This window comes from Phalaenopsis equestris, unplaced genomic scaffold, assembly GCF_001263595.1.
Source record: "Phalaenopsis equestris unplaced genomic scaffold, ASM126359v1 Scaffold001083, whole genome shotgun sequence".
Lineage (NCBI taxonomy): Eukaryota > Viridiplantae > Streptophyta > Magnoliopsida > Asparagales > Orchidaceae > Phalaenopsis > Phalaenopsis equestris.
Genome location: NW_018165522.1, coordinates 81118 through 105614, shown reverse-complemented (window position 1 = coordinate 105614; position 24497 = coordinate 81118). Strand labels below are relative to the sequence as shown.

The 24497-nt window shown below is 36.6% G+C and overlaps 1 protein-coding gene across 2 annotated transcripts in view; it reads right to left on the bottom strand.

Annotated features, from left to right (window-relative positions):
• LOC110033069 (methyltransferase-like protein 1) overlaps nt 1–24497 on the bottom strand; it is a 53222-nt gene that overhangs the window by 11665 nt on the left and 17060 nt on the right. For both annotated transcript variants that reach the window (XM_020736929.1, XM_020736930.1), the window contains exons 6-7: nt 1897–2048; nt 1365–1820 (exon numbers count right to left, since the gene is read on the bottom strand). In XM_020736929.1, coding sequence (XP_020592588.1) covers nt 1371–1820; nt 1897–2048 — 602 coding nt within the window. In that variant the 3' untranslated portion in view covers nt 1365–1370. The remainder of the gene's footprint in view (nt 1–1364; nt 1821–1896; nt 2049–24497) is intronic.

Here is a 24497-nt window from a genome sequence, read left to right as displayed (position 1 = left end):
TTAGCGAACAAGCCGAACACGAGCTTCTTAACGAGTCGAACATGCACTGTTCGCGAACAAGCCGTTTTGACAGCCCTAAGCGGAAGGAATTGAAAAATGAGAGTTTCGGGTCTTTGTACATCGATCCGCAGCTAATTAGCGAGGAAGATGCGCGATCGATCAGTTCACAACGACGCCGCTAATCCAGACTCTAGGCATCGAGCAGTAGGTGGCGGCTAGAGTAAAGCTCTGATACCAAAAAGAATGAATTGGTCAAAATCTTTTCTATGCATTCATAATATGGGTTTAAATAGAGTATTACAATGTTTTACAAATAAAACCTTAGATTTCTTTAATATTCCCTTTTTACCAATAGGACTCTAAAAAAGGTTCATTTCCCAACAATATAAAACCCTAATATTGAAAAATATATGTCTAATAATGTAGTTTGAACGAAAACAATGTTAGATCTTCCAGCCTACTTTTACCTAAACAAAGCTCATCAACTCTCTTCCTTCCGTCTATCTCGCCATCCTAATATATATCCCTCCATTCCCTGTTTCTTAGTAGTCTGTAACCTAAAAAAATAGAAAAATAGAAAAACAATAGAAGAAAACGAAAATGAAAGAGACAAAAAAACTAATGAAATGATATATGAAATGTAAATGAATATATACTGTTTAAACAAATTTAGAAGGTTGCAGTTTCGTCACAAAAAAAAGATAATAAAATCAAAAAACAACAAGCTAACGGTGATAACATGTGCGAGTAAAATGATATCTGAACTAGGACAGGCATTAGGGCCTCATTCTTGAAAATATAATAGTTGCAAGCCTGCAACTTAAAAAACATAAAAATAGTAGAGGCTCTGCCCGAACAAGTAAATGGCAAGAGCATATATGCAGAGTACATAAAGTCCTGGAAATCTAGAGATACTCTTCAAGACTCAACAACGTTTAAGGATTTACAAGAACACCAACTGTGTTTCCAGTTTTCCATATAACTGCCACACTTGTCCATCAAGCTAAATAGAATACCAGGAACATAAAAAATTAACAAGGCAATTGAGAAAAATGTTATAATTATCCCGACTCTTCATAGGCGGCCCTTTTATTCTCGAAGTCTCTATAAGTGTCAATTTAGTACCTAGACTCGTTTAAGTGAGGGGTAAAATGGTCCTCCCCAGCAAGTCAGGGACTATTTCAGCCTATATTAGAAGAGTTTGGAGACAAATTTGGCACTTTTATAGAACATGGGACTAAAACTGCCCCATGTAAATAGTCAGGGGACTATGTTGGCACTTTAAAGGAATTGCTGTATAGATTTACTCTCTAAGGCCAAATAAAATAATAATAAATAATATCAAGCTGTTTCGACAGTATTACCTGTGGCTACATCATGCCCATGTTAACAGATCTTTGTGGATCAAATTCAACATGATCTCCAACTATTTGACCAAACGCAGCATTAAGACCATACCCCTCGTATTTATCGCTACTGCTTCCCAAATGACTGCTTTCCAATTCCCTAAACCCACCCATAGAAGATAACCAGGGAGGAGCCAAAGCTCCTGACTCAGATGTAGGTGCTTCCTGGTTCAGGATGGTTACAGATGAGAGTGAGGGGTTCTGTGGGGAACTCCCCAATGGTCTTCTGTTGGCTGAACTGGTGATCAAAGGCATGGGTGGAGGCTGTTGGCTCTTCTGTGGGGGTGATTTTGGTCGGAGGCTTTCGATTTCAGGAGTTGTGGAAACCAGATGTGGAGCATCGGGAGGCGGGTTTCGTCCACCGCCTCCCAGCCAAACCTTTCCATCCTTGTCAGTGAAGTTTTTAAGGTAAGCCTAAGTGATAGAAAAGGATTAGGGCTTCAGCAGAATGGAATGAGGACCTTCGAAAAAATAGTTATTTATTGTGTACCTCCGCATTGAAGTTAGAGGATGTCAAACCTTTCCCAACAGTCAACCAGCCTGGACGAATGTTATGGTCTTCGCCAAACAGCTCAAGACGCCTTCTACCAAGAGAAAAATGTTCAATTATCCTGTACATATCATCAGGTTTTTTTGTTGAACCTGACATCATATTAAAGAAAATTATGAATTCAGCATTACTACCCAAAAAACTGTTCAGACTGGGAAGATCTAAGGCACAAGCTGAATAACATATACAGATTAGGAGGAATCTCGAACTGCAGTAACGATAACACCTATATTGTGGGAAATTAACTACATTTAATGTTATTGGGTTAAAATGGAGAAGTTTCTCATTAAGTACTACATTATAAAAAAAAATTCAATGCAATTATTAAAAAAATACCAATAAAGATGCAATAAATTTATTATAGAATACACATTTGACTGTATAGTAAAAAAAATATTGATACTTAATGTTGAGTGTCAAACATGTGAATGTTAAGATTATGCCTGTTAAAAGAAGTAAAAATTGAGAAATTACTGGCATAGAGAGATGATAGGTTGCACTGCTGCAGGGCAACTCAAGTTTAGAGTTCTCTAATCCAATTAATATGATGTATAATGCGAATTCAAACAAACGAAATCAAAGTTTTACATAATGCAAACTACAAATTTAATTCAATCGCTTGATTTCTTTAAATAAAAACGAGGCACACTAGAAACTAGAACCCAAATGACAATCACAAAATTGCAGTGTTCCAAAGTGAAGTGATTATTTTCTAATTTCTTGTAGAAATTCTTGATATTTTCACAAAATTGCAGTGATTTCTATAACATACCAACAACGCTAAATTCTAAAATTAGAACATATTAAAATGAAAGATAGTAAAAAAAATCTTTCTAGTGTTCCAATGCCTCATGTGTTTAATTCGCCAGCAAAAATTGCAAGTGAAACCAAACAACCAAACAAGCTGCAATGAACCTCATTCTTGTATTCATTTCATAAAAGTTCCTAATGGAAGTTTTCAAAATTTAGACACAAATACCTCATTGCCGCATTTAAATTCAACATTCCTCATTTTCACATCATCAGAAAGCTCATAATTGCATAATTAATATACGCTTTTTTACAAAAATCATCATGAAAATCATGCATATGTAGCACAAATAATTTATGCAAATATGTTGGTTCTAAATTTTATAAGAAGATCAACAAGATTTGTAGGCTTTCTAGGTTCATGCCTAGAGAATATAAAATAGACTATACTAATAAACCTATTAACTGATAAATCATATGCAATATCAAATATGATCCAATTGCATACTTTTTTATCAAGCAAATAATAAATCTCTTGAAATTCTACTAATCACTTCACTTTGGGCCATTAGCTTATGGATGATAAGTAGTAAGTAAAGTCATGTCTCCATCTTTTAGGATTTTTCTGAAATAGCTCATGAATTTTGCATTTCATCATAAATATTTTTTTTAGTAAATTTTCGAAGTTAATCACTTCATTAAAATATAGTTTAATAATATGAGATATATCAACAAATTTATGACATGATAGTTGATGGTTTTTGGGAGAGTAAATAATCATTCCTCTTCAATTTTATAGAAAACGATTGCAAGATAAAATAGAGGATGGCTCCTATGTTATGAAAACTATAAAATCAATCATAACTGCCTATGGTGAAAAATGGAAATAGGAATTATAACATACCAACAATACTAAATTTTAAAAACATTATGTTTCTTATTTTGCCATATAACCAAGTTTCCCCACGCATAGGTGCAGTATCTAAAGTTGATTTGTCAATAATTGAGCCCGCCCAATATGCATCAGTGTAGGCCTCTATGCTCTTTCATGTGGTCTTCTAAAAGAGTAAGCCCTTAACTAGTGTACTATTTAGATATTTGAAAATTTTATTGATTGCTTATGGCATTTTTCATAGGACGAATGCATAAATTAACTTATCAAACTCACAACAAAGGTGATATATGGTCTTATATGTGATAAGTATATCAACTTACCCACTAATGATTGATAATGAACTGTGTTTGTTGGGTTGCCTTCTTCCTCATCTCACAGTTTCTGATTGGGATCAATTGGACAATCAACAGACCTACACTCACCCATCTTAGTTTTCTTTAGAAGATCAAGAACATACTTTTGTTGGGAAATAATGATCCCCATTTTTGATCTAGCGACATCCATGCCAAGAAAACGCCTCAAATATCCTAAATCCTTGGCTTCAAAACAGATGATATGAAACTCTTCAAACGGTTCATCTCATATACATCATTTCCAGTGAGAACAATACCATCCATATACACAATCAATATGGTCATCTTACCATCCTTTAAATATCTAAAGAACATTGTAAGATCTCCTTGCCTTTGAGTATATCCTTACCTTTACAATAAGTATAAATGTCTCAAACCATGCTTTCGATTAAGAATTTTTCAGTTTACTCACCTTTGTGTTGAACTTCTCACTACATTTATATACACTTTTCCTCTAAATCTCCATTGATAAAGGCATTCATATCCAACTATAATAGGGGTCGGTCAAGATTAGTTGTAAGAGAGATGAAATCTTACATAGTTCAATTTTGCAATTGGGGTGAATGTCTCTAAATAATTGATATCATAGATCTGAGAGAATTCCTTGGGAACCTTTTGAGCCTTGTGTAAGTCTAGAGTCATTAGAATTATACTTGATGGTAAGACCTATTTACACTCGACATTTGTCTGGCCTCTAGATAGATCAATCAAATCTCACATACCATTTTTTCAAGAGCTTTCATTTCATCAAAGACAACCTCCTTCCACTTACAAACTTTCAAAACATCATGCACAATATTAAGAATCTCCATAAAAGACAATTGTGAGATAAAAAAACAAAAAGTGGGTGAGACATATTCATACGACGCAAAATGGGCCAATGGATGTTGGGTGCAACACATTTCCTCTTTATAAGCAATAATGGGAAGGCTAGACACATTAAAATTAAGATTCGAAGTAGGTTTAGGTTCAAGACTAAAAGCTCAGAACCCGAAGTTGAAGTGAATTGTACATGGGTTAAAGAATAAGTAAGGATTTTACATAGAACGTTCAAGGATTTTGGACAGTACAAAGGATTCATAGACCCTTTCATTTAAATTATTCTCTACCGTGACTAGAGGATATGACATGACATGGTACCACAGTCATAAAATTTTTTTTTTTTTTTGGTTTCTTCTTTGTTATAAATATCATAAGATTCCACTATAGAAAGACATCAATAGCCTTCAATATATAAAAAACAAGACGCACTTTCATCTGATATAACATCGCTTAAGTTTTCAAGTTATACAATCAAGGTTGAGGAGATATTATTTAGTGAGTAGTCGGTCTAAAAGAGATTCTGAAACTCATTAGTTCAATCTTCATTTTGTTCCTCATTGAAGATGAGGTTAAAAAAAGGTTGTAATTCAAAAAAAAAAAAAAGGAACATCCAAGATATTAAATATTTTTTTAGAATTGGGATCAAAACATTATATTTTTTTGGTTAGGGTCATAACCAACAAACATATTTTTTAGTCGGGGTTTTTCTTAATGATGACTATGACTGTGAACAAAAGCAGTCCACCCAAATATGTGAGAAAGATGAGATCCAATTTTTTAGAAGAATTTTTTTAAAAACATCAAAAAGTGTTAAAATCTTATTAAGTGTTCTGATTATGAGAAAAGTAGAGGTAAAAATTGTTTTAACCCAAAGATATTTAGACACTTAATTGATAAAAAGCAATGCCCGAGTTACCTCTAATAAGTGCTTATTTTTTCTTTCAGCCACATCATTTTTGTTATGAAGTGTTGATACAAGAGCTTTGATGAATTGTTCTTTTTTCGAGAAAAAATTTGATCCAAAATATTTATTAAAATACTCTCAGTCATAATATCTTTGTAATATTTGATGTTTTTTAAAATTATGTTTGTATCATGTTATAAAAGTTTTTTTAAATTTTTTTCAATTTAAAATTTTCTTTCATTAAATAAACCTATTTAACCTAGTATGATCATTAGTAAAAGTCACAAACCATTTTTGTCCAGAATATATAAGATTTTACAATGACCCAACATATCGCTATGAACTAGAGTAAATTGTGTAGTTCATTTGTATGTTTGTGAAGACAAAGACTCACGATAATATTTAGCAAATTGACAAACCTCAAATCAAAAAAAAGGATACATTTTATTTTAAAATAATTTGGGAAACGATGATTTGAGATATTAAAAACTAAGATGACCTAACATATAAAATATAATAATATTGTTCATAGAAATAAAAATATAATTTAAATCAGTACTTTAACATTGTCCATTCGAGTCAAATTCATCTTCAAAATAATAGATTTCATCATTTTCCTCAACTCTATTAATCATTCCCCATGGTTAATTCCTAAAACTCATGAAAAGAAGAATTAAAATTAGCTCGACATTAATATTCAACAGTGATTTTGCTAATGTACAACAAGTCGCACTTTGGGAACATGGAGAATATCTCAAAGGATTAATGATGAGAGTTTAACAGTTCTTATTCCAACAATTATTGAGTGAACCATCAATAATTTTGACTATTTTAATGTCTACACAAGTTCTGTAGGAGGAAGATAATTTAGAATCAATCATATGACTAGCTATGTCAGTATCAGTTATCCAAAATAAGAAAAATTAGAAATAACACCTAACAAAACTGTGGCTAACGAGTTAACCCTTTTATACTAAGGAGCAAAAAAGAGTCAAGGACACTTTTGGAGATTGAAAAAATTTGTGCAACTACTTTGATTGCTCCTTAGCAAAAAAGATTGAATTTGAGTAAGCAGAAGGCTCCTTCACATTTGAAATTTGACTTTCAATTTACAGGTTTAGCATGAAACGAGAAAATTTAGGAATAACACCTAACAAAACTGTGCCTAAAGAGTTACTCTTTGATACTAAGGAGAAAGACGCTATCGGGGATAGTTTTGGAGATTAGAAAAATTTGTGTAACTACTCTAATTGCTCCTTGGTGAAAAGAATTGCATTTGAGTTAACAAGAGGCTTCTAATTTTCTTCGACGGTAGCTTGATAAGCTCCACCTTCATGTTTAAATTTTGGTTTTCAATTTACAAGTTTAGCATGAAACTTCCAACATGTCTCATTCAAGTATCAAAGTTTTTTGCAATGCTCACACCATGGTTTCATACATCCTTCTTTGTTAGTGTTAACTCTAATTGACACAAGAGTCAAGTTCTCCTGTTCAATATCACAAGAAGATTCGGCGTTGCACCGTATAATCTTTTTTTCTTGATTCTTTAAGTCGAACTTCAGAAAAAAAAATTGAATAAAGGGTAGGGTGGAGGTTTCCTATCGAAGAAGCTATCTCGGACTATATCAAAACTTAGATTAAGGTCGGTTAAGAGCATATAAAATCGGTAGTTTTTCTCTCTCTTCTTATGGTAAGCAGAGTCTTTTAAATTCTAACAAATATCATCATAATATTGATCGAGCTCCTACCATATGATACCAACTCGTAATATGTGTTAACATCACGGTCTTTTGTTCGAATTTTCAAAGTTTTCAACTCAAAAAATTAGAAAGAATTCTCCAAATCTGAATTGAAATCTCGAAGTGCCTCTTAAATATTTCAAGCAGTGGGAAGAAATATATGTGGCTTACCTATGATAGATTCGATGGAGTTGATGAACCAAAACATAATTAGAGAATGTTCGGACAACCATTTTTTCCGGTTAAAATTGCCAGCAGTAAGTTTCAAAAATCTCTGCTTAATAGACATGATATGCAAGATAGACATGATATGCAAGATAGACATGATAAATAGTTACACATTATAATAAATATTCATGCTAGTAAATGAATGAAGATGTCTCAGAAAGATGTATGTCATTAAGAATGAAATACTTTTTATATGAATGTTTGTATGTGCATGTTAAGAAAAATTCACCCCATAATGGTACAAGCAGGGGACATCGGTTAGAGGTGAGTTAGATCACTAACCGTTGTGCCGACCTTTCCACTTTAGACAATTGTGATATTTATATCGCTAACCGCTATGCCGACGGGATAATATCGGTTAGAGGTGAGTTAAGATTTTATTGATGGTGATCATCAAACAAATAGATGGGCATGTTAAAAATATATACAAAAGTAAAGTTAAAGTTAATCCAAATATAATATTAAAGTATATTCATTGAATAAAAATCAATGATACATGCATTCATATATTCAAATAGTTTTTATAGAAATATGCATTAGCATGTAAATTGTTTTTTTTTTCTTTGGTTACTATAGTCTAAAAATGTGATTACTCCCGAGTTACATTTAGATAACTTATTATGTTATTTTAACATTTCTTTTAAGTTTTAAGGTTTTGAACAATATGAGTAGAAGAAGAGTTAATGTGTACGGAGGCGAGAAAAGCAACAAAAAAGGTAAAAACTTCTTATTAATTTAATAGCTTTCAATAGTGGCACTTTCATGAATTTTTTAATATTAAATTGTTAGTGATAGAAATAGAATAGCAGGTAATTTATTTTCCCCATCCGACAATCTATTTTCATCTAGAATAATTTCAAACCTCTGGCAAGGTCATGAAACTTTGAGAAGTGGATAGATCCAGATGACTTCCTCAAGTGGATGCAGATTGTTGTGCGGATCTTTGAATACAAGGAGGTGTCTGATAAAAGAAGAGTGAAGCTCATCGTCGTAAAGCTGAAAAAGAAAGCTTCTTTGTGCTGTAATAATCTAAAAGGGAGAGAGAGAGGACAGAACAAAATTACTTTTTGGAAGAGAATGAATGCAGTGGCAATTCCTACCACCGCACAACCGCAAAGATACTTTCTTGAAACTCCACTACCTGTAGCAGGAGAAATATGTAGGGTACACGGTAGAATTTTTGTAGCTTAAGTTAAAGTGTGAGTCGAAGGAGACAGAGGGAACACCATAGTAGGGTATTTTGAGGACCTGAAGCCTGCCATCAGTAATGTGATCGTTCGACAACCCAATTGAACACTGAGAAAGGTGTAGACTTTAGCACTGAAAGTAGAGAGATAACAGAAGCAGAGCAAGCAACCATCGCAAGTCAGATAGCCACCCACAATTAGAAACCTCAGGAGGACCATCCCTCAGGAAGTGGAGCAGAATGGACAGGAGCTAAATAGAGTCACTCTAAGTGAGAAAAAAACCTGAGAAGAGTAACACGCCCACTACATTCACAACCAAGAAATGCTTCAGGTGTCATTATTTTGGACACATCATCTTCGATTACCCAAAGAGCCGAATAGTGACTTTCAGTGAGATGGGAGTGGTGGAGGAAGTTAGCAAAAAGGATGGAACTGAAGAAAAAAATGAATGCCCGCTTCCACCAGATGATAGAGACATTTGTGGTTCGAGGAGTCCTTCAGATTGAGGCATCGACAGAGCAACGGTGGCTTCATCACAATATATTTTACATTCATAGCATCGTGATGGGATAATCATGCAACATCATCATCAATGGGATTGCAGCAAGAATGTGGCATAAACACTAATGGAGGACAAGTTGAGTGTCACAACTCAGGACATCGCCAGTCATATTCAATAACATGGTTGAATCAGAAAAGGATCAACATTGACAAACAGTGTCTCGCGGAGTTTTTGATTGGAAGCTAGTTATAGGATTAGGTTTGATACGATGAGATGCCCGTGGATTCAAGCCACATTTTGCTAGAAAGAGCGTGGTTGTCTGATCGCAAGACCTAACATGATGGGTATAGGAACATCTACTCATTCACTAAAGATAGCAAGCGCATAGTCCTACCTTTTGTGGAGTTCGAGATTAGAGATAACTTGCCAACGGAGAAGCATCAGAAGGATCAGCCCTAATGATGAAAGATGATCGTTAAAAAGAATAGTCGATAGCAAACACGAGAGAACAAGAATAGAGAGAATTTCAAGACATTTTGTTGGCTAGCATACCACTCTGGTTACATCCATTCAAGGAGATTTAAATTGTCCTCAACTCAAATCAAATTGAACCAACCATGAAACTTGGCACATAATACATGTTCAGCTTGGCAGAATACCTCTAAATTGTTGGACTGATATGAATGTTTGCTAGCAAGTGGGGAAAACTCCTCAGGTAATTTAGGAGACGGTGTAGTTACCAGTGGGATTTAGTTGTTTCTCGAACCGCAGTTGAAGACCCCTTAATCCCGAGACATTACAGCAGCTCCACTACTTTCAACAGGCAAATGGAAGCATTGACCAATGAGGTGGAAACTCCCTTAACCCTAGGAGATTGATGCGGAAGCTTTCCCACAATTTTTGTGGTGTTATAGCTGCTATGGTGTCGTGGGAGACGAGAGACGGGCCATCGAAATGATCTATTTATCTTTCTTATGCTTCCTTTCTTATTATCTTTTATTCCTTTTTTAATCATTTTCTATATAGGTGTTGTATTAGGGCATGGAACTCAATCTTGATATTTTTTGTCTTGTCGACCACTAGAGGAAATTAGCTAAATTAAAGTCAGATTTAGCGTCGAATATTTTTTGACGCAAATTTTAGTATCGGATTTACGTCTGTTTAGCGTCATAAATGGTTAGGGGCGATTTGTACATCGAATATTGATGCAAAATGTTTGTGTCGACTTTAGTGTTGCCGATAAGTCGCCTAAAATATTATGTCGACATTAACATCAACAAGTTGTCAACATAACATTTCCATTTAATAGTGTTGAACCAACTGACGGTATTTCCAATGCTAATTTATTTATGCCGGAATTGTCCAGCGTAACACCAGCACAGATGCCCTAAAATTCTAATCTCGCACGCCTCAGCCACATTCGTACCCACTTAATTGTTCGATCGGTTGCTCCGTCAATATGAGTTCTCCACCAAGAGTCTTTGGTTTTTCTCCTGCAATTCCTCTTCCACTCCAAGCTTTGGTAAGCTTCTCTCATTTTCCAATTCTCTCGTTAGGTTATTTTTCCAAATAGATTGGGGTTTTTTTTTTTTTTTTGTGTGAAAAGAATGAAGTTTCGGTGTTAGATATGTAATACATAAGAACTATGGAGTTTGAATGTAAATAATGAAGTTTAGTTGTTAGACATGTAATGCATAAAAATTATATGGCTATTTTGGAAAAAAATTTTGGTTTGGGTGTTCAATATGTAATGTACAAGGTTTAGGGATTGCATGAAAAAAAATGAAGTTTAGGTGTTGGATATATAATAGGTATGAGTTGTGTGAAATTTATGTAAAAATTAAAGTTTAGGGTTTGCATATGTAAGACATAAGAATGGTGTGGTTTGTATGTGAAATATATATAAGTTTAGGTGTTAGATATGTAATTCAAAAAATTTTGTGGTTTGTATGTAAATATTAAAGTTTGGTTGTTAGAGATGTAATACATAAGAATTATGTGGTTCCTATAAAAAATATTGAAGTTTGGGTGCAAGGAATGCGATACATAAGAAATTAGTGGACTGTATTTAAAAGTTGAAGTTTAGCTGTTAGATATAATACATATGAATTGTGTTTTATATACGTACAAATTGAAGCTTTGGGTGTAGATATGTAATACATGGGAATTGTGAGGTTTATATGTAAAGTTGAAGTTTAGGTGTTAGTGTCGGCCGAAATAAATGTCGCGGATACTTTATTTATGATTTAATTTGATTTATTTATGGATATATATGTGATTATAACTTTATTAAATAATGTTTCAATTTAATTTATATATGACTATGATTTTGGAAAATAATAATATTTTAATTTAGACAAATGAGATTGAATAGACCTCACATATTTGATAATATATGTGGTTGACCACAATACCACAAATAGTATACTATCCTGAAGCATAAACATACAATTTGTTAATAGTTTAACCACCTAAACTAAAGAATTTGTGACATCTGTTTAGTCTGTGAAACCTTTTTTTTATAAGCCGACAATTTTTCCTATGTAACTTGAAAGATTAAATAGAGTTTATATTAAGTTGGGTTCTTAAATTCCTATAAAGGTAAGTCTCTAGAGTTAATTACATCTTAAATGACCGAAATTACTTGAGAAGATTCTCGATTAAGATCAGTGGTTCTGTCTTCAAGATGTAGATGTCAAAGTTTAAGTTTTCAATGTTGAATATAAGAAAATCAAAAAGGAAGAGCTCAAAATAGGAATAGTTATTTTCAAGAGTCACAGGAGTGAAAAGTAGGGGATGTCACAGATCCGACGGGGAACCCCGATGACTTCCCAACCATCCTACTATTAGGCTTTAATTTTAAAAAGATGTTATTTGATGTTTCATCCTGCCAATTTTATTATTTAAGGCTTATACTCTCAAGATATTGATTATGCAAATGGCTAAGAAGATAGGAGAATTTACGTCGAATGACGACTACAAAATCCTAAAGATATTTAGGACTTATAATGCACAATAGAGTGGTGTAAAGGCATAAAACGGAAGTGAGGATTTATGTCGCACTAAGCGGACTACCTCGAAATCATATGGGTTTGTTATTTATTCTATGGACTTCGTTGTTATGGTCGTAATCGCCGCCCTTCATCCGCTCGCTTCCTCGTTCTGTTTCTTGGAAAAGATACTACAAGCTACTTAACATATCGGTCATAGGTTCAGGGTTTTGGTGTGTATAAATATACACTTGTTAGGTCAATGGCTCGCTATAGCGTGCCTTCTAAAGTGGATATTCTCCTATCTCCTATCCTAAAAGCCCCTGCAAGTCTATAGGAGCAACATGAATAATAAAAAGGAAACATGCTACGAAGCGCAATAAACAATAAACAGTAACATTGCAAATATGAACTATATGTATATGCAGTAAAGTACGGTAAAGGAGAACTGTAAGTAAAGAAAGGCAGTAAGGTGTGCAGTAAAGAAAGTAAAATGCTGTAAATATAAAACAAACCTGTAAACCTGACGGATCTGATGCTCCTGTAAATGAGGTCGGTGTCGCAGGTACAAGTAAACGAGTATAATAAAAGAGTTTAACAGATGGGTAAGCATGCATTTATATAAATAGGAATGAATAACAAAAACATCACCTGGAAATCTTGAGGAAAGCCACAAATGACCCATGGTAACTCGAAGAAAACCATTGGAAACACGAAAATGAGAAGAAAATCATGAGTGATCTACAAAGACTACAATAAAATCATAGGAAACGTACGAAAAATCAGAGGAAAGAAAAAAAACCATAAGCATTCAGGTCGAGGTAGGCTCAGATTTAATTATTCTCGAGGGACTTCAAAGGCAACTATTAGTCCTCCGTATGTATAAAGTCAAACATTCAATTAGAAATTTCCAACAGTACAATCTTAGGAGGAAAATCCTTAGCCCAGTACAGGTAATTGGCGAGTGAAAAATCAGATTATATTACTTAAAAGTTTATATTTTGGCATGCATATAAGCAAAATTTATATCTATTTTGGTAGTCAAAATTATTTATGAATAGTGTATCTATTCTTATTGTTGTACTTTAAAAATTTAAGTCCACAAATCGATCACACTGTCGCGCTAGGACTGCCAGCAGAAGGCAAGGGTCATCGGTAGTCTAGTGTTGGTGAATAATATTGTCATCCTAGATTTTCACCGGGTCCCTGGGACGGGTCCTAATGTCGTAAGATGCGATATTATTCTGCTCTACCACCAAATGACTTTATCATCAAGGCCTTAAACCCAAAAAAAAATCGTCCAACCTACGACCCTGCTTAATAGTTCATATATAGCCATAGTTATATATATGTGCTTATGTTTCAGACAAAAGCACTTAAATCAAACCAAAAAGCAAGGAAAACAAAGAAGAAAAATGGGGTATGAGAGAGCAGGGAACAATCCACCTGAAAGAACGAAGAGGTGAAAGGTGAATAGACCCTCAAAACTGTATCTAAAACAACCAACGAAAAGACTTAAAAAAATGCGACCCAACAATCCACGGATCAACCAAGGTATCCTTTCCTCCAATTTAGCGAACGAATCAACCCAAAAGGTATCATTTCCAAGCTGCATTTCAAGCAAACTGAAACAGCAAGGAAGGAGAGTCGCGCCAACGTAAAGATTGCATACATAGTCCCACAACACTTATGTATTTACATATTCAATTTCTAAACTTAAATGTTGCTTTCACACCATCCAAATCGTTCACATTACATCGAAAATGCCACCATTTTAATTTTTCCAATTAGGCCCAAAATTTGCCATTAAAATAAGAGAAGTGAATCTTCTCTATAATTCGAGCGAGCTAGAATAAGGAATGCCTCACTTCAAGAGTGAGATCATGCATCTCTCCCAATTCTTCTACATTTACTGACCTAACGCCTAAAATTCTGTTTTATATTTACACCATCCAAATCTTTCATATTGTATCAAAATATAACTATTCAAGCTCTCAAAAATGAAACCCAGCTTTCATGCATAGGGTGAAGTGTTATATATGTAAAAGCAGAATTTTGCCAGTTAGATATGCGAATGCAAAAGAATTGTGTGGCGTATATGTAAAAGCAAAGGCTTATGTGTTAAATACGAAAAGGGAGTGTGGTATGCATGTAAGAAAAAAAAAAATAATAAAATAAATTGACTGAATTTCAAATGTTGGATATGTAAACACATAAGAATTGAGTGGCATGTATGCAAATCTTCCCTTATAATCCCTTTTTTAACTCGGTTCTCGTGACTTACAATAGAAACCAGAAATTCCAAAATTCCAAATAAAATATGTATAGCACTTCAAAAAAGTCAGGCTCAAAGCAACCCTGACCCGATGCCTCAGCTCATGAACCAGCTTACTATAAAAAAAATATTGATTCAAAATCAATTCAAACTATGTTTAAGCAACCAAAGCAAATATCCACAAAAGAACCCTCCAGTTTCCTCTCTCAATTATTAATTTCCTCTTAATGGTGAAGCATCAATAATACATTTATGCATATCATTTGAGTTAGCATATCTGTAATCTTGCAGCATAAGGGTAAGGACCATTCAAAGCCAAGTTATAAAAAAATAAAAAGCAACTAAACAGATTACAGCTTCAGCAATTCTCGAGTAAGGGCAGCAGGAAAAAGAATTCCTAAAAAGCAACTAAACAGATTACAGCTTCAGCAATTCTCGGGTAAGGGCAGCAGGAAAAAGAATTCCTCTGAGGCTCAGAACAAAGGACAAGAAGCATGCTCTTAAACTTTCCTTCATGGCTAAAAAAAAAGTTGCACGCAAGAGAGATGGCCACCATCATTCAAGGCAAGCTTAACATATCCAATGAATTCTAAAAAATTCATGTAGGTCAATCATGTAATATTCCTACAATCATGTTATAAAACATGTAAGATGATTAAATAGAAGGAGAAAATGATATACTAGATCAGTTCGAGAAACCTTTAAATTTTCTTTTAGCGTATAATATAATCCGTAACCTTTCCACTGTAACAAAAAATAGGTAAGCATGCATTTACTTCACCGATATATCTTAATCCCAAAACTCCCCTACTCAAGTCAGAAATTCAACGTCAGACAACGTGAAATGGCTTTCAAAAATAGCTGGGTAGCAAGATTTAAACAGTGGGTAGCAAGATTTAAACAGGACAAGATTTAAACAGGATTTATAAAAGAATTAAACTAAACACTTCCAAACAGTCAACAGAAGTAAATGCGACTTCAAAATTTTGTTTATTAGCAGGATTTAAGAAAACTTTAGACAGCATTTAGCTTTAATTCTCCCAGACAGCCGAAAAAAATATATAATAAAATAAGTTCGAACCCTACAAGTTCCTGAATCCCATTTTTTTATTTATTTTGCCCCAAATCCAAAATCAGAGTGAACCCGTTACCCAAAAAGAACTTAGGAGATTTAGAAAACTTAGAATGTGTGAGAGATCTAAGATGAGGAGAAAAAGAGTGTTATGTCCTGAACGAACCAGAAAAGAACGAGCACAAAAGCTCTGAGGCAACAGCACACAACCAACAGCGATCCAACAATAGAACTAGCCCCCCCCTTTTTTTTTTTTTTGCTCAAAGGAGCACACAAAGAACAGACCAAGTAAAAGGGTAGAATCACTCCGAATTTTGGTGGAACCTCCCCCTTCTTCAAAATTTTGGCCAACCCAAAACCCTTCACCAAGTGGGGTTTTTATAGCAGAGGGGGAAGGAGAGGAAATACCACAACTTACCGGAGGTGAGGCAACCCGAGAGAAAGACGAGAAAATGGCGACAAAGAGCAGGGGCATGAGGCATCAGGAAGAAGAGGTTTTGCCACTTTAATGTCTCGAGGGGCAAGCTCACGGCGTCAAAACCTTACCCGAGTAGGAAACGAAGGCTCCCAAAAACGTCCTCGCCCATCGAGTTGGGGCAGGCGAGGCTTCGGGAAGAAACATTTCAGGCAGAGAAGTGTCTTGTGAGGGCCAGGAGTCAACTCCTCGACACGTGAAGGGGGTAAATTCGAGAGAAGGGTGCGGCTAGAGCGTCGCCCGAATGAAAAAAACGTGATTAGAGCTCGTGATGGCAATCAACTCGCGATCGGGAAGAAGAGGGCCGATGGAAGGATCAGCTCATTTAGAGATTTAGGGAAGAAAATACCTTTTTTATTGTTGTTAATTTTATAAAGTTTAATTACTAAAATCCTCCCAATTTAAGCATTTTACTCTTGTGCACGAAACTATATCAAGATGGGTGTCCTCCCAAGCTAAAGTCAGCGTTCCGAACGCGTTGGTGCAGTCCATTTCGTCATCCTTGGTCGATTATTTCAGCAATTGATTCAAGTTTGGTCAATCGTGAAGCCTTCTACATATGCAAATGACGTGAATCTCGATATTTATATGCATCGAGTGCGTGAATTGTGGTATTCGCGCATCGTGAGAGTGCGCAGAAGTCATGATGGGTTTCCTAAGATTTTAGATCCTATGGGTACTCGACTTGAGTTTCGTTACGTTGGTTTTAATCGACTCAACCAAATATTGAGGATTTAAAACCATCAATATAAAACTGCAAGGAATCAAGAAGTGGCTCAATTTTTTAGTTGGTGCAGCTCCAAGACTAGTCCTCTAAGTGAGTCCAACAAGAAGCCCTAAGTCTAGACCATAAGCTCTAAGAAGAAGAAAAGACCTCACCAAAATGAGGTCCACAAATGAACCCCCAATAGCTGGGGTGGGTTGCACCAGCACGCCGTACCTATTGGCGTTGACCGAAGTGATCAATAAAAACACCAAAAAAAGGGTAAAAATATCAATATCAAGCTTAAATTTGAATTGAAGTGAAGTTGAGTTTCTGCTGGGATTAGCAGATGTATTCTTAATTTGTTGCTGTGAATTTGAACTTTCAAGTTTGATTATCAACTTGACTTATTTCGTTTCATTATCATTTTTTTTTCCTTTTCTGTTTTGATTTTGAGGATAATTTAAGGGGACGTATTTTTGAGTTTATGAATAATCCCGGGGGAATAATATATGGGTTTAGAGAAAATATCTGTCACAATAGGAAGGAAAGTACTGGGACTCACATCCAACCCAAGAGGAGACGAGGAAAATATCTGTTACATTGAAGAGGAAAGCACTAGAACTCACATCCAACCAAGAGATAGCGAGAAAATTTATCTGTGATGCAAAAAAGGAGAGCACTGGAACTCACATCCAACCCAAGAAGTGACGAAGAAAATATCTGTTATATTGGATAGTAAAGCGCTGGAGCTCGCATCCTACCCAATGGGTAGCGGGAAAATATCTGCTACAATAAGGAGGAAAACGTTGTAACTCACATCCAACCCAAGGGATAGCGAAAAATATATCTGTCACGCTAGAGAGAAAAGCGGTAGGACTCACGTCCAACCCAAGAGGTGACGAAGAAAATAAATGTCATATTGGGGAGGAAAGCGCTGGGACTCACATCCAACCCTAGGGATAGAGGAAAAATATATGTCACATTAGGGATGAAAGCACTGGTACTCACATCCAACCCAAGGGATAGCAGGAAAATATATCTGTCACGCTAGGGAGGAAAGCGTTGGGACTCACATCCAACCCAAGAGGAGACGAGGAAAATATCTGTTACATTGAAGAGGAAAGCACTAGAACTCACATCCAACCAAGAGATAGCGAGAAAATTTATCTGTGATGCAAAAAAGGAGAGCACTGGAACTCACATCCAACCCAAGAAGTGACGAAGAAAATATCTGTTATATTGGATAGTAAAGCGCTGGAGCTCGCATCCTACCCAATGGGTAGCGGGAAAATATCTGCTACAATAAGGAGGAAAACGTTGTAACTCACATCCAACCCAAGGGATAGCGAAAAATATATCTGTCACGCTAGAGAGAAAAGCGGTAGGACTCACGTCCAACCCAAGAGGTGACGAAGAAAATAAATGTCATATTGGGGAGGAAAGCGCTGGGACTCACATCCAACCCTAGGGATAGAGGAAAAATATATGTCACATTAGGGATGAAAGCACTGGTACTCACATCCAACCCAAGGGATAGCAGGAAAATATATCTGTCACGCTAGGGAGGAAAGCGTTGGGACTCACATCCAACCCAAGAGGAGACGAGGAAAATATCTGTTACATTGAAGAGGAAAGCACTAGAACTCACATCCAACCAAGAGATAGCGAGAAAATTTATCTGTGATGCAAAAAAGGAGAGCACTGGAACTCACATCCAACCCAAGAAGTGACGAAGAAAATATCTGTTATATTGGATAGTAAAGCGCTGGAGCTCGCATCCTACCCAATGGGTAGCGGGAAAATATCTGCTACAATAAGGAGGAAAACGTTGTAACTCACATCCAACCCAAGGGATAGCGAAAAATATATCTGTCACGCTAGAGAGAAAAGCGGTAGGACTCACGTCCAACCCAAGAGGTGACGAAGAAAATAAATGTCATATTGGGGAGGAAAGCGCTGGGACTCACATCCAACCCTAGGGATAGAGGAAAAATATATGTCACATTAGGGATGAAAGCACTGGTACTCACATCCAACCCAAGGGATAGCAGGAAAATATATCTGTCACGCTAGGGAGGAAAGCGTTGGGACTCACATCCAACCCAAGAGGAGACGAGGAAAATATCTGTTACATTGAAGAGGAAAGCACTAGAACTCACATCCAACCAAGAGATAGCGAGAAAATTTATCTGTGATGCAAAAAAGGAGAGCACTGGAACTCACATCCAACCCAAGAAGTGACGAAGAAAATATCTGTTATATTGGATAGTAAAGCGCTGGAGCTCGCATCCTACCCAATGGGTAGCGGGAAAATATCTGCTACAATAAGGAGGAAAACGTTGTAACTCACATCCAACCCAAGGGATAGCGAAAAATATATCTGTCACGCTAGAGAGAAAAGCGGTAGGACTCACGTCCAACCCAAGAGGTGACGAAGAAAATAAATGTCATATTGGGGAGGAAAGCGCTGGGACTCACATCCAACCCTAGGGATAGAGGAAAAATATATGTCACATTAGGGATGAAAGCACTGGTACTCACATCCAACCCAAGGGATAGCAGGAAAATATATCTGTCACGCTAGGGAGGAAAGCGTTGGGACTCACATCCAACCCAAGAGGTGACGATGAAAATATCTGCTACAATGGGGAGCAAAGTACTGGGACTCACATCCAACCTAAAGAGTAACGAGAAAATATATTTGTCAAGTTAGGGAGGAAAGCACTGGGACTCACATCCAACCCAAGGGCACATCCAACCCAAGGGGTCCCAAGGGGTAGCGGGAAAATATATCTGTCACGCTAGGGAGGAAAACGATGGGACTCACATCCAACCCAAGAGACGACGAAGAAAATATCTGCTACATTGAGGAGGAAAGCGTTGGGACTCACATCCAAACTCACATCCAACTCAGAAGGTGACGAAGAAAATATATGCTACATTGAGGAGGGAAACATTGGGACTCACATCCAACCCAAGGGGTAACGGGAAAATATATCTGCACACTAGGGAGGAAAGCGATGAGACTCACATCCAACTCAGAAGGTGACGAAGAAAATATCTACTATATCAAGGAGGAAAACGTTGGGACTCACATCCAACCCAAGAGGTAGCGGAAAAATATATCTGTCACGCTAGAGAGGAAAGCATTGGGACTCACATCTAACCCAAGAGGTGACAACGAAAATATCTATATAGAATGCAAAAATATATAAACTCAAATATGTGAATGTGGAAAATATGTGGATTCAAATATGTTCAAATATGTGAATGTGGAAAAAAAATATATAAACTCAAATATGTGAATGTGGAAAATATGTGGATTCAAATATGTGAATGTGGAAAATATGCGGATTTAAATATGTGAATTTGGAAAATATGTGGATAAAATGCACAAATATGTAGATTCAAGTAAAAATATATGGATTTGTGATGAATATGCGAATTTAAGAAGGATTTTTGAATTTGCAAAAATAATTTGATTATATATGATTCATTTGATTTTGTTCGATATGATCTATTTTGTGAGTTTTTATTTATTTAAATATTCTTTTATTTTATTTTTGGACCCAGTTTCAGACAAGCGTGGCATCAGTGCTTCTAAGAACAAGATCTTTTTATTTGAAACATCGCGACGCGCGGTGCTTCTTAAGATATTGTTGACAAAACAGAAGTATGTAAAAGAAATAACCAATCTTTTAAGGTATTATGGGAATTGTATTCTTTCAAGTACACATAAAGACATGTTATTTCAAAGCATATCACGGTTTGAGAGGTTTCTACTATGTGATTTCATTATTGTTGGTATCTTTTTCATCACCACTCTCATATAAACTGTTCATGTTGTCTCAAAGGAACACTTTGATGTTCTCGAATTAAAGTCATAGTTGACGTTCCTGCATTGAAATTGCAGTTGAATTTTCTGGGTTACATAACATTTTTTTGAGTATAATATCAAAAGAATTTGCTTAAGAGGGTTTTTTTATGTTTCTTAACACGCATTATGAGATATTATAGTTCATTTGAAAGTTAGGACCCAGTCAGAGTTCACAAAGTGAAGGATGATTATTAGGGCATCAATTTCATTTGTCCCTTAAGTCATAATTTTGTCAAAACGTCAAAACACCAGAAATTTGTTACATTGAATGCACTTTTCTTGTTTTCTTGATTGTGCCTTCTGATGAGCTTTGAGCATACAACGTGAATTATTACAAGAAAAAGAAAATTCTTTTTCATTTGATATCAAATTGTTTACAAAATTTCGAATGAACTCCAAACTGTAGCGAGAGGGTTGGGACTCACTACCCGTTGTCCTGCTGATGTCCCTTCTCACCAACCGGAACAATTGGATAGATCAAAATTATATTGATAGAACCTCTTTCAGGTTTTTTCAAATATTCTTTCAGGATCGTTCTTGAATGAATATTCTTTGTTTAGACTTTCTCTTATTGTAAGAGGCAATTTTTTGACTGCATGTTGAGACGTTTGTTGAGTATGTTGTTGAAGACATTGGTGGTTTGTTGAGGCAGCTTCACCTGTGTCTGCACTGGTCGCTTGCCTTTATCAACCATTATTATAGTCCCAGGTTTCTCTTCAAATACTTCTACAAAATTTGGCTTTTCAATTTTCATCTCTGGTAATTGTAGTTGTTCTTACATCGTGGCTATAACAATTGCCAGCTCTTCTCGGTTGATTCACAAATCTTGTTGTTGAATGGTCATTTGTAACTCATCCACGGCGTTCTCCTCGATGGGAAATAGAGCATCTCGCGAAGAAGTGGCCCTAGCTTCAATAACATTGATTTCCGCGAACTCCTCAACCATGTAATCTGTTGGGTTGTAATCATCATCGTCGACATTATTCCTTTGTTCTTTAGGTAACTGCAGGACATCGGCTCTAAGCCTTTCTAGAGCAGCCTCAATCGACTCTCCTTTAACTATTTTGAGGTCAATTGGAGTATCCTAATGCGCAACTCTTTATGGGTCTGGCTTCATTGCAGCAGTAGCAATGACTGTCGGAATGTCAAACTCATAATCATTTTTAAGAGAATGACCCCCTGACTGCTCTCGTAGTATCGATCCGACAACCCTAGGTCTCCGCCAATTCTCCTTTGATGTCGACGCTCTAAGGTAGGATATCCCATTGGTGACATCGACCCGTTGGATAGAAGTGTGATCCGAGGTCAGAGTCTTACTGTTCGTGGTGACAGAAACGATTCGGACCCGGTTATTAAAGTCTCTAATGGCTCTCTTTTGGCGAATTGGACCAAGTTGTACTCCATTCATCCTCAAGTGCATGGGGGTCAGTTGGAACCATTGGATAAGCCGAAATCATATTAATGGAACCTTCTTCAGGTTTTTTAAATATTCTTTTGAGATCGTTATGTTTCCACTCTTAAAGTTCTTCTTAAGTCAGTCCTTGAAGACGTGACAATTCTTTATGGTGTGGTCGAGTAATCTATGATACGAGCAATATATGGGGTGATCCTTTTTATCAACTTCATTTGGTCTCCTGGGTTCGGGCAATTTGAATTCAAGATTCTTGATTACATCGCCAAATATATTAACCACCGCCCCATTATTGAAGGAGTGCACCTTGCTTAGTCGTTTCTTGATAATCGATTGTTGGTTGTGTTGTTGATCGTGTTGTTGGTAGTCCCGCCGCTGGCTCTGACGAGTTCGTCGAGGTCGTCCAGCCTGTATTTGCAACGGTCGCTTGCCTTTGCCAACTACTACCACTATTCCAGACTCCTCAGTTGTATTCACTGGCTTTGGTTTCTCAATCTTCTCTAGAAATCTGAATTGATTTGTTTCTTCCAGAAGATTTTTTGCTTTGCTAAGTAATTTTTCAAACTGCTTTATTGTAAATCCTTTGAGAAGGAATACAATCGGCCCGTGAATAATTTTTAACAGGATTTCAACTACATGTTGCTCCTGGAGCTGTGGTTCACATCTCATGCTTAAATTTCTCCATCAAAGAATATAGTCCACGAGAGTTTTGTTTGGTTGTTGTTTCTCCACCACGAGATCCCCAATGGTGGTATGGTGTTGAGTTCCAGCGAACCGTTTGACAAAAAAAATTTCCATTTCTACGAACGTTTTTTACTGAATCATTTGGCAGCTCGGCATAACAGTCAAAAGCGACTCCCAAAGACTGCTAATGAACTTGCGAAACAAAGCATTATTACTCCCGCGTTGCAGAAACTCGCTCGGAAGTGTGCAACATGCTATCGGGGGTTCCCCGTTCCATCAAAAGTCTTGAACAGAGGTGGTACGAAACTCTTGGGGTCTTTAACGGCATCAAACTCTTTTGGGTAAGGCCTACCCTTCAGAACTAATGCCCCTCCTTTAGATTGAGTCAGGGCTTCTTTCACCTATTGTTCTACCATTTGCTTAATGTCCATTTCAAGTGTTAAGACTTTGGATGGCATCATTTTTCAGTTGCTCCTCTTTGTTAATAGAAGTGAACTCTTTTCTTTCGTTTATGGTGTGAACAATCTCTAGTTGATATGCTCTTGGAGGCGTTATTATTTGCAGAGAGTGTCTGCCCTTGAATTGTGGCCATAGCGGTCGTCATCTCCTCCATTCTCCTTTTCATGCGGTCAATTTGTTCGTCCTTCTGCTGGATGACCCATTGGAATGCTTCAGTGGCATTTTCCTCAGCTGGTGATCGGTTTTCCCATAAAGATGACGACTCTCTGATCACAATAACGTAAACTTCTACAAAATCCACTTCTATATAGTTTGTCAAAACCTCTTCATAATCAAGTTCATATCTTCTTTCTTCAGATAATTGTTTAATATTTGCCCTTAATTTCTCCAAAATTGCCTCAATTGATCTTCTTTTAACAATCACAAGATCAATTTGTGGTGACTGGTAGATGAACTCTTCTAAAGAAGGCTCTGAAACAATAAAAACTTCCTCAAGCTTGCAACCTTCCTTGATTTCTTCAACTTTGGTGCTATCTGCAAGTATCGGTCCAACGGCTTTAGGTTGCTACACCATCTTCTTTGACGATAATACTCTAGGGTCGGGTGGCACATTATCGGTATTAACACGACGGTGAGTGGTGTGTCCCCTAACACGTGGACCAGATAAACTTCTTTCCTTCCCTTGACGCCTTTGCCGAAGAACGAACTTCCTCTCGTGTAACTAGAAGAGCTATCCTCGACCCAAGACGGAACTTGACTGGTACTCATTCCATGGGCCTCGGGGAATTTGTGGCAGTATGGCAGTAGCAGTGACGGAAGTGGGCGGACGGACGGACTCCCATACGTTGCCTGGCAAGAATTCTGGGTAATGGTGGAACACTGGTAGTAGGAACAGCTGGGGTGTGACGACCATACAGTTGAATCACTTCCTTGTAACCTTCTTGACAGTTCGTGTGTTAGATTCATCCTTTCTCAAAATCTGAGCTTTTATCTGGTGTGACACGACACACCCCACCCTCTTTAAAATGTCGGGAACTGGACAGTTCTCCTTCCTTGCTAGTTGCTCGAATACAGCTCATCCTCGGACTAGCGATGTAGCGCTCAGCTTCCTCCATTGCCCTTCATAGTGGAAGGATGTGTGGTGTAGCGACAATCCTGGAGACATCTTCGCCGAAGGCGGCGGACAAAGGATAAAACCTCATCCCCCCCCCC